The following is a 14,184-nucleotide window of genomic DNA, read 5'->3' as shown; positions in this document are numbered from 1 at the left end:
TTCATAGCTGTGTCGAGCACGAATCTCTCTCTCTCTCTCTCTCTCTCTCTCTCTCTCTCTCTCTTTCTCGCTTTCCCCTCACTGTTCAGTTTTACATTCATTCTCCCTCTCCACACACTGCTATCCGAGTGAGTGTGTGATGAGTTGGAAGTGCTCTCCTCTCTGATTAAAGTGTGGGCTGGAAAAAATGCACTCCATTTCAAGAGCTTCAAATCTCCACCTTTCAACGTGGTTGCATCAGCCCTACTCACACCTGCACATGTGCACTTTATGAATATGCATTTCAGGCATTTCTTATTTCTTGGTTTTCTGATTTGATCTCAGCCGTTTTTAACGACGCTATTGTTCTCCTCTATGCTGTATTTAGTCGATGTTTCTCTGTGCTTTGCTGTATTTCTCTGTTCCGGTGCCTTTTCATGTTTTTCTTTTTCAGGGAGTCATGAGTGTTGTGTGTGTTTGTTCACTTTTTCTAGCCAACTTTGAAGTCTGCGTGCACGAAGAGAACTCCTAGATGTTACTTGACTGTGCCCTAACTAAAGAATACTTTCCTAGGAAATAGAGGCAGACTATTGTTTCAGTGCAGTGCCACCAAGCTATCCCTGAGGAGTCTCCTTCTTCCCGACCTGACTTTTTTTCCTCCCGCCATTGCTCCATTTCTCGCCCTGCTCTCCGCTGCCCTGTATTAATGAGCAGTGGCTCACTCCAGTCTTGTGATAGCCACTTTTTCCTGATTGTGTTTTCATTGTTCTTTATTCCTTTGCCATTTTTCACTGCTTTACTCTGTCAGGCCAGTGGTCTCCTGCGCCGAACTGACCTGATTACATCAGGACTGTATGTGTGTGTGTGTGTGTGTGTGTGTGTGTGTGTGTGTGTGTGTGTGTGTGTGTGTGTGTTCTCTCTCACACAAAACCAAAAGAGAGAGTAAGAGTCGGCTGCATGCTGCATCCATTTACACTCAGCCATCATTGGGAGCAACAAAAAGAGTGATAGATTGAGAGAGAGCGACAGAGAGAAAGGGGGGAGAGAGAGAGAGAGAGAGTGCATGAGCGTTTTCCATTAAATCAGAAGTGGATAACAGCATGTGTCATTAGGAGGGTAAACAGGGACTGGTGTTTTTTGACGTGCGCTACAGGCCTCAGGCTGGAGAATATACACACTCTTATCATGTTGAAGCTCTCTTTAAACTTTGATGGAGTCTCGGAGGAGATAGACGAGAGAGAGAGAGAGAGAGAGAGAGAGATGCTGTAGCTGCCAGAACATGTCATTTCCTATTTCCTGCTTTTCCTATCTGGAGCTGTTATCTGATGACGGGGTATAGTAGAGGCCTAATTCACATATTCCCAATGGATTCATCAAAAACTGATACGTTTTCGTGGCTTGATTTTATTATACTCCAGTACAGTGGATTATAAAGCCAAACTGAATGCATATTTCAGAAGTAAGGGATGCCGAAAACCAGTGGTCATTAATACAGAAGCATTTAGAGTTTGATCACTTGAACAGTTTTATCTTGCAGCTCTCCTCATAGTTGGACCTTACTGACTTCAAGCCTGTACTGAAGGGCCGAAATGTGCTATGATGAAGTTGTAGATCAGTAAAAGAGACACTATGCAGAGTGTCACGGTGCATTAGAGTTTCTGCCCTGGTTAAATGTGTTTTTTTTTGTTTTTTTTTAATGACGACACTATCTATAAGCTGAAGATGCTGAATGCATGATACGGTACATCCCTGATCTTCTGTACAATTTAGCCCATTTAATGCTAAATTTGAAAAAAGAATGAGTGGCAAAACATGCAACATGTCACTGATGTGCATTATCACTTTCAGTAAAATATAAACCCTTTCTTTTTCTTCAGCTCTCTAAGAGTTCACTTCCTTTTTACTTTTCACCGTGCAGTGAGCTGGGGCTCCTGACATCCAGCAGTGGGAGGGAGCGCTTTCTTTTTCATCCATATTGAATCCGATCTGAGGCCAAGATTGCTTTATTTCTGAGAGAAATAGAGAATCTTTTCTTTGTTATTCTGTATTATTCTTTATTCTCCTCCCATAAGGGAGGAGAGAGAGGTTAATTTTTCCACATTTCTGTCTATCTTAGGGCCCAGCGCATTCCGAAACAGCAGCATCGATACAGGAAATCTGGAGGTAGGCAGGCGGGTGACTCAGGAGGTGCCGCCAGGTGTGTTCTGGAGATCCCTGCTCCATCTCAACCAGCCCCAGTTTCTCAAATTCAACATCTCTCTGGGGAAAGATGCACTTTTCGGGGTGTATATCCGCAAAGGCCTACCCCCATCTCATGCACAGGTAATTTTACTCAGCATACTGTCTGCGGTGTGCAAACGGTGAGAACGCTCATTGTTTGAGCACCGCTGCTTTTCCTGTGATTTTGTAGATGGATCATTTTCTTCAGTTTCAGTTTATTTTATAAGGGACCATGTACAATTAAAACAATAAATGTTTTCATTTTATGCATCGTACCAGAGTTAGCCTCAGGCTAATTTACATCTGCAGTCCCAGGCAGGACATAAAAACAACAATACATAAAAACATACAAAAGAAATATCCAGACCCCCTACCTCACCCAAATAGCAAACTCCACTCATACAATAAACAAATCTCTCACATGAGTGTCCAAACCCCCTACACCCCAAACTCGCACACACACTCACACACACACACACACACACGCACGCAAACACCCGCATCCAACATAAACACATTCTGTCAGCACCATGAATCAGTGATTACAGTTTTGACTGTTTTTTAGAAAACATTTCAGCTGAGATTTGAAGCTCCTAATGGAGAAACAGCTCTTTAAATCCCCTGATAGTGCATTCCACTGTGTAGTGGCTTTAACCTTCATCCTACCAAGTGGGGTCCATCTGGACCCCGCACCTATATGTTTGTTTGCCATTTTAAAAATATGTGACATACTGCCTCACCGTTTTATGAATTTGTCGGAATTTATGTCTTAATTAAAACACTAAAGCACCGGAAGATCAGCTTTTTGCATTGTGAAGGTATAATTAATTTGTTACTGGGGTCCAACCGGACCCCAGAGTAAAGTTTATCTGTCTTTCATTTTATAATTGAATAGCACACTGAAAGTTAACTTCTTTCATTTCTTTTATGTTCCATAATGAAACTACCAAGGCATTCCTTCTTGGGGTCCGTGTGGACCCCACTGCTGCAATAAGCACAGGCTGCAAAACAAAAGCCCTAAATTATTTTACAATTACTTTTTTGTTTTAAATTCTGTAAGAAAAGACCTAAGTTGTAATCCAGAATGTTTTACAGCTGCATGAGCTGCAAAAATCATGTATATAATGCCAATTTTTTTTGGTGGCGCTATAATTTGCTACATGTATGCTAGTTATTGCAATATTATTGCAATGTTATTCCATTTATAATACATCATTGATATTCAGCCATAGTGGATTTTGTTCTTCAATAAAGTTATGTCTGTTTGCTGCATTGAATTGGTTCTTACTGCATTGATTTCAAGGTATTCCCTCCTGGGGTCCATACGGACCCCGCCTGGTAGTTTGTGTATGTAAAATTGGCTGGTAGGATGAAGGTTAAGTGTGTTCTTTATGCCTTGGGCCCTTTAGTGTATTGCTGTTATTAATACAAGATGTTCTGAACAAAACTTATCTGGTGATTTTGTCTTTATAAACTTTAATTTTAAAGAAAAGTATTGGGGTCCAAACGGACCCCACATGGTAAGATTAAGGTGTAAAATAGCATGGTAGGATGAGGGTTAAAAACAAAGAAGACTGTCCAAAAGTTGTGCGATAGAAAGGTATGTTACAGTCATGGACAGAGGCTATTCTGGAGGATCGTATGGAACTAGCAAGACGATAACAGACAAACTCCAATAGACAAGCTGGGGCCAGACCATGTAGGATCTTATACACTAGACACAAGCTTGAAAAAAGTCTAAAATTTTCAAAACTTAATAAATGATGTTTCTCTAAAATATTGCAATGGTGGTGCTGAAGTGTTTTTTTATCAAGAATTTTTATAGCTTGTTTATACAATGATTGTAGCGGTCTAATGGTAGATTCATTGGCCTGCCCCCAACAGGTGATACAATATGAAATATTCTTTTGTATCCAGGGTTTTAATGTAGGGATCAGTCGTGATTTTCTTCTGTGAGTTTTGTATATACCCATAGATTCCAACTTTTTTGGCTATTTTTGGTTATTAATCTTCACGAACACACTCACTCACTCTCTCTCTCTCTCTCTCTCTCTCTCTCTCTCTCTCTCTCTGTAGTATGACTATATGGAGCGCTTAGATGGGAAGGAGAAATGGAGCGTGGTGGAGTCTCCTCGAGAGCGACGCAGTATCCAGACGGTAGTTCTGAACGAAGCCGTGTTTGTGCAGTATCTGGATCCAGGCACATGGCACTTGGCCTTTTACAATGATGGCAAGGAGAAAGAGTCTGTGTCCTTCAGCACAGCTATATTAGGTCAGTCAGCCTCTCACACTTGCATCCACTCACTTGTGCACTCAGTCACTCGCTCTCAGTGCCTTTATCTCCCAGTGACCACTAAATTCACTCAGAGTTGTTTTCCACTTCCATTCGAGGAGTGCAGAGAGGAGTGAAGAGTAGTGGAGGAAAAGCAAAGAGGTAGAGGGTTGGCTCTTTTCTGATTTTTCTACCCTGTCACAGGGGTTTAAGGCTACAGAGATTGGCAGCAGAATCTCCAACACAGCTGTCAGTCTACACCACAGCAATATTGAGTAGGGAATTATTTTCCAATCACAGCATGTCCTAAGTGTTTCATCCTTTTATACCACAATAATTTGACAGTGGTTACGTATTTTTAATCAATTAAAGAATGACACATCATGCATTTTATTTGTTTATGGTTACATTTAGTACAAGTTAGTTTCTGTTATCACTTACATCATGGTTCTGAAAGTGGGAGACATAGACGGTTGGGCGGGGATTTTTGATAATCCAAATATCAAAAACAGGTACAGTGTCTTGCAAAAGTATTCATCCCCCTTGGTGTTTGTCCTGTTTTGTCGCATTACAAGCTGGAATTAAAATGGATTTTTGGAGGGTTAGCGCCATTTGATTTACACAACATGCCTACCACTTTAAAGGTGCGCATTGTTGTTTTATTGTGACACAAACAATAAGATGAAAAAACAGAAATCTGGAGTGTGCATAGGTATTCACCCCCTTTCGTATGAAACCCCTAAATAAGAGCTGGTCCAACCAATTCACTTCATAAGTCACATCATTAGTTGATTAAGATCCACCTGTGTGCAATCAAAGAGTCACAAGCAACATAAAAACCAAGGAGCCTCCAAACAGGTCAGAGACAAAGTTGTGAAGTATAGATCAGGGTTGGGTTATAAAAAATATCCCAAACTTTGAATATCCCAGGGAGCACCATTAAATCCATTATAGCAAAATGGAAAGAATACGGCACCACTATAAACCTGACAAGAGAAGGTCACCCACCAAAACTCACAGACCGGGCAAGGAGGGCATTAATCAGAGATGCAACAAAGACACCAAAGATAACACTGAAGGAGCTGCAAAGATCCACAGCGGAGATGGGAGTATCTGTCCATAGGACCACTTTAAGCCATGCACTTCAGAGAGTGTGGGTTTATGGAAAAGAGGGCAGAAAAAAGTAATTGCTTAAGAAAACACGTTTGGAGTTTACCCAACAGCATGTGGCAGACTCCCCAAACACATGGAAGAAGATTCTCTGGTCAAATGAGATTAAAATTGATCTTTTTGGCCATCATGGGAAACGCCATGGGTGGCGCAAACCCAACACCCTGAGAACACCATTCCTACAGTGAAGCATGGTGGTGGCAGCATCATGCTGTGGGGATATTTTTCATCTGCAGGGACAGGAAAGCTGGTCAGGACTGAAGGAAAGATGGATGGCACTAAATACAGGGCAATTCTGGAGGAAAACCTGTTTGAGTCGGACAGAGGTTTGAGACTGGGATGAAGGTTCACATTCCAGCAGGACAATGACCCTAAACATACTGCTAAAGCTATACTGGAGTGGTTTAAAGGGAAACATTTAAATGTTTTGGAATGGCTTAATCAAAGCCCAGACCTCAATCCAGTTGAGAATCTGTGGCATAACTTGAAGATTGCGGTACACCAATGCAACCCATCAAATTTGAAGGAGTTGGAGCAGTTTTGCCTTGAGGAATGGGCAAAAATCCCAGTGGCTAGATGTGCTAAGCTAATAGAGCCATACCCCAAGAGATTTGCAGCAAAAGGTGGCTTTACAAAGTATTGCCTTTTTTGGGGTGGGGGTGGGGGGGGACCTATGCACACTCCAGATTTCTGGGATTTTTTTTTTTTTGCCATTTTCAAATGGTACTAAACACTAGTCTGGCTAACGCGACTTCAAAGCTCTGCGAGCATTTGGTCTGGCAAAGATATTAAGCCCAACCGTTTCCCAAAGTGCGTGGTTGACCCGCCTCCCTGAAATGCCTCAGTTTGCTACTGGTCGAAGCCAGAAAAGGCTGTGACGAAGCTTAAACCAATCACATCACTCTTTCCTCTGACATATGTGACGCGACGGGGCTAAGTGGTAGATTAAACTCTTACCGAAGCCGGTCGGGAGCAAGGCGAAAACGGCCTTCCTTTCAATAAATACCTCCAGGGCTGCTCTTTGCTCCGTTTTCAATGAGAACTTGTTCCATGTTCGTAATGTTTCTAGTGAATGAAGCGCCTCTGGCATAGATTCTGTAAACAATCTATGGCTTCCGGTCGCAGTTCTACTACGTCAGTGCCTTGAACACGCCTCTACCCAGGGCCGTTGGAGATGCTCAAAGTTGATTGGCTCCCGATTTTTCAGGAGCTTGGAAGAGCTGTAGATAGCTTGCCTGGCCAGACTAAGCTCGCAACAGGCCCTTGTGTTGCATCACGCTTAGGATGGGCGGGCCCAGGCTAACTAACCCCCCCCCCAATAAATAAATAAAAATTGAATTTTAATTCCAGCTTGTAATGCGACAAAACAGGACAAACACCAAGGGGGATGAATACTTTTACAAGACACTGTAACGTCTACGAGTCATGTTCTGCGAATGGAAATTTCAGGAATAAAAAGCACTCTTGCTCCAATAAATAGCCAGAAAATGATTGCATACATTTGAATAACAAGCCTGATAGTCTGATTTGAGACGCCGTAACTTACATTATAACAGCTATAAACAGTCATTCAGTCACTCACCAGCCTCTCTTTTTTCCCTCCCTATTGTTAACAAGACAAATGTTATTAAGCTAATAAGATGAAAACTGTCGTATGCGAAAACATTGATGGATAAACGGAGAGTAAGTGTCAGAGATCAGCCTACAGAAGCCACCTAGAGATGTGATAAAGTAGATGGAGAAACATCGTAAACAAGAGATGTATTAAGTATGTTAAATACAGCAACATGACTGCAATGCCTTTTTCATAATTAATATCAAGATATTGTAAAGCATTTTAATAAATGAAATACTTCACAGCCTTTTAACTTTGAGTGAGAGGCACACCTTGCACATACAGAACTATTATTCACACATGAATAGATAAGAGTAAGAAGTGATATCACACCAATTAACATTATGCACATCAGTTGTGCTGCTCAACATGGCTAATTAAATGCTTTGAGGTTTAAATTGGTTGTAACAATAATGAGAGAGAGAGAGAGAGAGAGAGAGAGAGAGAGAGATTCAATCCAGTTTTCAAGCCCTGGGCCCTTTGTTTATTTGACCTTTGGGGTGCAAGAGCAAAGACACATACTGGCAGCGGCTTAAAATGATCTTTGAGACACAGCAGAGAAATCAGTCATCAAATCACCTTCATAATAAGCGTACATAGCCTAAAGGATACACTCACGTGACAAATGTTTCTTTTTGTTCAGCCCACTCTACCAAGATTCATCAGAACCTGCTGGAATATTATCAATGTCATAAATTTTCCAGAACGCTCACGTAATAAAGAGGACTTTGCCACGGACTCAGCTCCAGCTGAGTCCGTGACAAACTGTATGACCTTGGACTGTAAAATTATTTTTTAAAAATAGTTTCCGTCTATTTTAGGGTTGCAAAGTATGAGGTAGAGTTGGAAAGATGAACAAGCACAGGATGGGTGTAATAGGCAGTTCCTTTCACACAACTATCAAGGTTTCAGTCGCCTTTCCTGTCATAAGCGCCATTTCTCAGACAAGTGTCCTCCCTTTCACAGACTCAGTGCAAGAGTGCCCGAGGAATTGCCATGGAAACGGTGAATGTGTGTCAGGAGTGTGTCACTGCTTCCCCGGCTTCCATGGCATGGACTGCTCGAAAGGTAGGAGACCTTCCAATTTACGTGCTGACCTCTGTCATACGTGTACACAGAAACTGGCAGGGGAAAGCTTATAATCCCCGGATACATGCTGGAGTCAAAGAAGAAACAAGGTTATGTACAGAGGAAATAGTGTGTTCAGTGGTTTTAGAAGAGGTTGGGATAACAAAGTCAAGAGTATGGATGGTGAAAAGAAGAAAACATAAGATACAAAAGGAGATGAGACATAAAGTAGACCAGAACATTGATGATCATAAAAAGAAAAAAGAAGTGAGCGCTCGGTTTGCTTATTTGGGGTATAAATAAGAGCGGGAGACCTTGTTGAAACATTTCCTATATTAAAACACCTTGAGGAAATTAGGGAGAGCTGTACTTCTTCCATGGGTATTACTATTTGGGGTTTTCAACACCGTAAATAGCCATATCAGACGCTCGTTGGCTGTGCTGTGAAAATTGTGCAGGCAGACGCTCATCTAAGTTTCCAAATCTGTCATTGCTTAACTCTTGAATATTTTCTATCATGAATACTATCATTAAAAAGCTTATAATCTCTGCTTTCCAAAGAAATTTATCTCGTTAAGATCTGTTCCATACTTTAGGAGTAACAGCAGGTTGAAGTTGGTACAACAGAGTTCACTCTGTTTGCGTGACGGCGGGAAACAGCCGGTGATTTTTGAGTCACGGGAAAGCGCTCAGGCTCTCTCTCTTCTGATCAGTTTCCGACTGGATTACTCATGAATATCAATCAGATAACTTTTATACGCATGTTCTCTAGCTCTCACTGTTTCTGATGAAGTATTCGGAAAAATTTTCCGTCTGCTAGTTTTGATGTTTTGCTTCACGGGAGACTCTGAAGTGAGTTTTCATAGCTTTACCTACTTATTTTTTTTTTCAAATCAAAGTGATTCATGTAAATAAATAACTATTTTAGAATATAACTGTAGTTGTTTTGATGAAAATATTGAGAGCTTAGTGGTCAGAATGATATTTAAAAAAACGAAAGTCAGAAACGCGAGTGTCAATTTCAGTTCAGTTAATTGGAATTGTTTATTGGATGTGGATCACACAGTTTTTTTCGAGGTCAGCCTTGAAAGCTGTAGATATTATCATTTATATTCTTTAATATAAACACTACTAGGCCCTGCTTTTGAGAAATATAAAGCCCTACAGAGCATAAAGAGAGAATTAGAAATAATATTTTATTACTTTTTTACTGAGTGTAGCGATTTAACGTTTTACCTAATTAGCATAATTAATGCTAATGAAATATTAATATGCAAAATTTGTTTTTACTAATTTTTCAAACTTTGTATTCAGTCTACAACCATCTGTGTGCCTGCCAATTTCCGTGTAAATGTCTTGAAAAGTAGAAAAGTTATTAAGAAAAAACATTTGATCTCATTCATTAATGAGGCCCATTTTGGACCATGTGATCCGAATACATAATCTCATCTCATCTCATTATCTCTAGCCGCTTTATCCTTCTACAGCGTCGCAGGCAAGCTGGAGCCTATCCCAGCTGACTATGGGCGAAAGGCGGGGTACACCCTGGACAAGTCGCCAGGTCATCACAGGGCTGACACATAGACACAGACAACCATTCACACTCACATTCACACCTACGGTCAATTTAGAGTCACCAGTTAACCTAACCTGCATGTCTTTGGACTGTGGGGGAAACCGGAGCACCCGGAGGAAACCCACGCAGACACGGGGAGAACATGCAAACTCCGCACAGAAAGGCCCTTGCCGGCCACGGGGCTCGAACCCGGACCTTCTTGCTGTGAGGCGACAGCGCTAACCACTACACCACTGTGCCGCCCCTAAACACATTTTAATTCCGTAAAAAGTATGTTGTTCTGCATTCAATTCTGAATTCACTGAGAGCCGTTTCGAGCAATTTGGATTGAATTTGTAAATGTGAAGTTTTTTGATATAACTATTTCTTTCCTAAGGCTTTAACTGAACAAACTGCAGTTGGGTCTCCAGAGCTTAAGTGTGCTTTTTTTTTTTAATTGTAAATTTGGGCATTAAAATATCAAACTATTTTCTGATTGTGGTCTGGCAATGATATGTGACACAGTATAGCTTTTAATCCACCTTGCTTCAATGATCAAATCTATACACAGCTGTTAACAGCTGCTTTGAAATGGTCAGTCTGGTGGTGCAGCAGGTAGCACCGCCGCCTCACAGCTCAAGGGTCCCCAGGTTGCTCCTGAGCTCGTGGAACTATCTGTGGATTTCAGACTCTAAATCACATTTGTGTGTGTGTGTGCACATGCTGTCCTGTGGTGGATTGCTGTCACGTCCATAGCATATTCTCACCTCATCCCCAATGTCCCTGGGACAGGCTTCAGATCAACAGCTACACTGACCAGGATAAAGATGAATGAATGGGAAAATTGGCAGGATGAGAGGAATCATAGCTACTGTATAAGCACACAGTGCCAATAAACACCAGGGGTTAGAACGATCATGGAACATCAGCAGGGGAGAGATTGGGGGCACTGGTGTAGCCTGCATCCATCATATAGATAAAATGTATCTGGAGGCTGCAAAATTAGTGTATTGATACTGAGGCTGCTCAAAGTAATAAACACATCCCATTTCATCGAAAGTGTTAAAAACAGTTCTTGTATTCAACCATATCTCTTTCTGGGTCTGTGCGTGTGAGTGGGGGGTGTTAGGCGCGTCTCTAAGGCATTGCGATGATGGATGTGAGTTCATGCAAGCCAATATCTCCCATTGTTCATCTGGGAGCCTTGTGATTAATAGTTTAGTTACCTCACTGTTAGATTACATTTTGTTTCATTACAGTTTTCTTCATCTTAACCCTTCTGCCATCTTCTCTTCCTTTCATGTGATTTGCGTGTACGTGTGTGTGCGTGTATGCTGAAAACATTGGATGCTATCAGACTCCTCTTTCACCCCAAATGCTCTAATAAACTTTGGAGATTACTCCAGCGAGAGATGCACAGCTTTAAGGCAGGGTTATGGGTAATGTACTTGGAGACGGTGCTGATGGTGAATCTGCCGCAGTCAGCTGTTGTCAAACACAACTGGGGGACGCGTTTGAGCAGCATTCGTTAAAGTAAATTGCAAATGTGTCACCCGAGGCAACCATCTCAACACCGCAGCTTGTAACAGGCTGGTGGACTACTGCACTGTGCATTGTGTATGGGGTGGGTGGGTCAGGGGTGTCTGAAAGGAAGGAGCTCATGCTTTATGGTAGCAGACTTACTGTATAACTGAGAGAAAATCCAATGAGCACATCTGTTCTCTCATCCCTACACTCATCCATCACAACTCATTAATGAGCACACACTGGCACACATAGTGAGAGACTCGTATTCACTTACGTACACACTATTCACAAGTCCCAACCAATTATAGTCATCCACACACAAGAGCAGTGTGCTTCATATTGCCTTATCACATTTTGCCTCTTAACAAGAGATTATTCTGATTTCAAAAACGATAGGGTAAACTTTATTTGTGAAGCGCTTTAAACCCATATCGTTCTCAGAGCTGTGACGGGCGGTGAGACGCGGCAGGACGCAAGCGCGTATGTTCAAGGTTTGTTTTATTTGGACGATTCCGTAGATCATCGTCAAGGTGTGTGTGTGTAGCGTATGTTAAAAAACAGACAGGCAGAAACAAACTGCGATAATCCGCAATCATATACAGGAAACACGAGCATGAGTCATAACCAGGAATCACGGAACTAGGAAACAAACAGAAACCAGGAAACAGGAAAACAAGTCTTGGACTTGCAACATAAAACGCACAATAAGATTCCTCATCAAGACAATGATGGATCATGGCTAAAATACACAAATTGATCAAGGGACATACTAATCAGAGGGCAGGGGTGGAGACACGACTGAATCAGAACAAAATACACATGTACTGGACTATCACATGATGAAGAAGAAGCCTTTATGCACACTCAAGCACAGTGAAATTCATCCTCTGCATTTTACCCATGTGAAGCAGTGAACACACACACACACCCAGGGCAGCATACTACAGCATCCAGGGAGCAGTTAGGGGTTAGATACCTTGCTCAAGGGCACTTCAGCCCAAGGCCACCCCATGTTAACTTAACTGCATGTCTTTGAATTGTGGAGGAAACCCATACAGACACAGGGAGAAAGCCCCCATCGGCCACTGGACTCGAACCCAGAACCTTCTTGCTGTGAGGTGCCAGTGCTAACCACTACACCACCTAAATAGTTGGGGGTTAGGTGTGTTGCTCAGGGGCACTTCAGCCATTCCTGCTGGTCCAGGAAATCAAACCAGTGACCTTTTGGTCCCAAAGCTGCTTCTTTAACCATTAGGCCATCTCATCTCATTATCTCTAGCCGCTTTATCCTGTTCTACAAGGTCGCAAGCAAGCTGGAGCCTATCCCAGCTGACTACGGGCGAAAGGCGGGGTACACCCTGGACAAGTCGCCAGGTCATCACAGGGCCGACACAGAGACACAGACAACCATTCACACTCACATTCACACCTACGGTCAATTTAGAGTCACCAGTTAACCTAACCTGCATGTCTTTGGACTGTGGAGGAAACCGGAGCACCCGGAGGAAACCCATGCGGACACGGGGAGAACATGCAAACTCCGCACAGAAAGGCCCTCGCCGGCCCTGGGGCTCGAACCCGGACCTTCTTGCTGTGAGGCGACAGCGCTAACCACTACACCACCGTGCCGCCCCCATTAGGCTATGGCTTCCCCAATGTAAACAAAGCCACATGACTCTGTAAAAAAAAAAAACATGATAGGAACTAAATACAAAACACGGCAGCCATAGCAACCACTCAGATGGGGATTCAAGACAAACTGGCGTCTGGGATATATCACCTTATTTATTTGTTGACTTGTTTGTTTTTTACCTCTGCCAACTGTATTGCAGGAGGTTATGTTTTTGCCTCTGCTTGTTTGTTTTTGTTTGTTTGTTTGTTTGTTTGTTTGTTTGTTTGTTTGTTTGTTTGTTCCCAACATAACTCAAAAAATAGTGAAGGGATTTTGATGAAATTTGGTGTATAGCTTTCGTATTATCCTAGGTTCAAGTGATTTGATTTTGATGTTGATATGTGGCTTGGCAGATGTGCCCTTCTAGTTATTTAGCTATTGTTATCATTATAAGCCTAATTGGCTTCTAACTACAAATAAATGTGTTTTATCTAAAGCTCAATACATATACAGTACAAACGCATAAATCGTCAAGTCAAATCAAATTGCAAGACCTATTAAAAGTCATGCAATAAAAGGTTTCAAACCTATATCACAATCTACTGCTTTGTATTTTATGGGTGAAATGTTCAGCAATAAAAAAAAGCCCCAGTGGCGCCAATAAGGAATTATGGCTGCACATTTTCATTGAATGTACTTAATATTTTCAGAGGACAAATTAAAATAAAGGCAGTACAGCTACAGGGTTTCTGTGCGTGTTCTCTGGGTATACCAGGCTCCTTCCAAAGACATGCTGCTAGGTGAACTGGCTGCACTAAATTGTCCATGAGTGTGAATGAGTGCACAAGTGATTGGGCTATAGTTATTGTTTCATGACCTCAGGCCTGTACAGGATGGCCCGTAATTTGCTGGTGTCCCCTGCAGGGTGTATTCCCACCTCATTTCAGTGCTCCTGGAATCTGCTGTGATCCTTACCGGGATATTCAGTTACTAAAGATAATTAGGAAGATGAATGAAGTAAACTAATCGGTGCCGTGATCATAAGCAGGTTCATAAAAAATATGTTGGAATGGTTCCCTGCTGTTCTTCTGCTGTCATGTATGCAGATTGTGCATGGCCATTATTTCTTTCTTCCTCATATTCTCTGTTCCTACAACGCTGTAATC

At 42.0% G+C, this 14,184-nt stretch overlaps 1 protein-coding gene across 7 annotated transcripts in view; it reads left to right on the top strand.

Annotated features, from left to right (window-relative positions):
- tenm2a (teneurin transmembrane protein 2a) overlaps nt 1–14,184 on the top strand; it is a 466,651-nt gene that overhangs the window by 401,061 nt on the left and 51,406 nt on the right. For all 7 annotated transcript variants that reach the window (XM_060927881.1, XM_060927879.1, XM_060927876.1 and 4 more), the window contains 3 exons: nt 2,096–2,301; nt 4,276–4,471; nt 8,223–8,324. In XM_060927881.1, the coding sequence (XP_060783864.1) occupies nt 2,096–2,301; nt 4,276–4,471; nt 8,223–8,324 (504 nt within the window). The remainder of the gene's footprint in view (nt 1–2,095; nt 2,302–4,275; nt 4,472–8,222; nt 8,325–14,184) is intronic.

Source organism: Neoarius graeffei, chromosome 8 (assembly GCF_027579695.1).
Source record: "Neoarius graeffei isolate fNeoGra1 chromosome 8, fNeoGra1.pri, whole genome shotgun sequence".
NCBI classification, from domain to species: domain Eukaryota; kingdom Metazoa; phylum Chordata; class Actinopteri; order Siluriformes; family Ariidae; genus Neoarius; species Neoarius graeffei.
The sequence above is the reverse complement of the archived record's forward strand: the minus strand, read 5'-3'. Positions and strand labels throughout refer to the sequence as shown.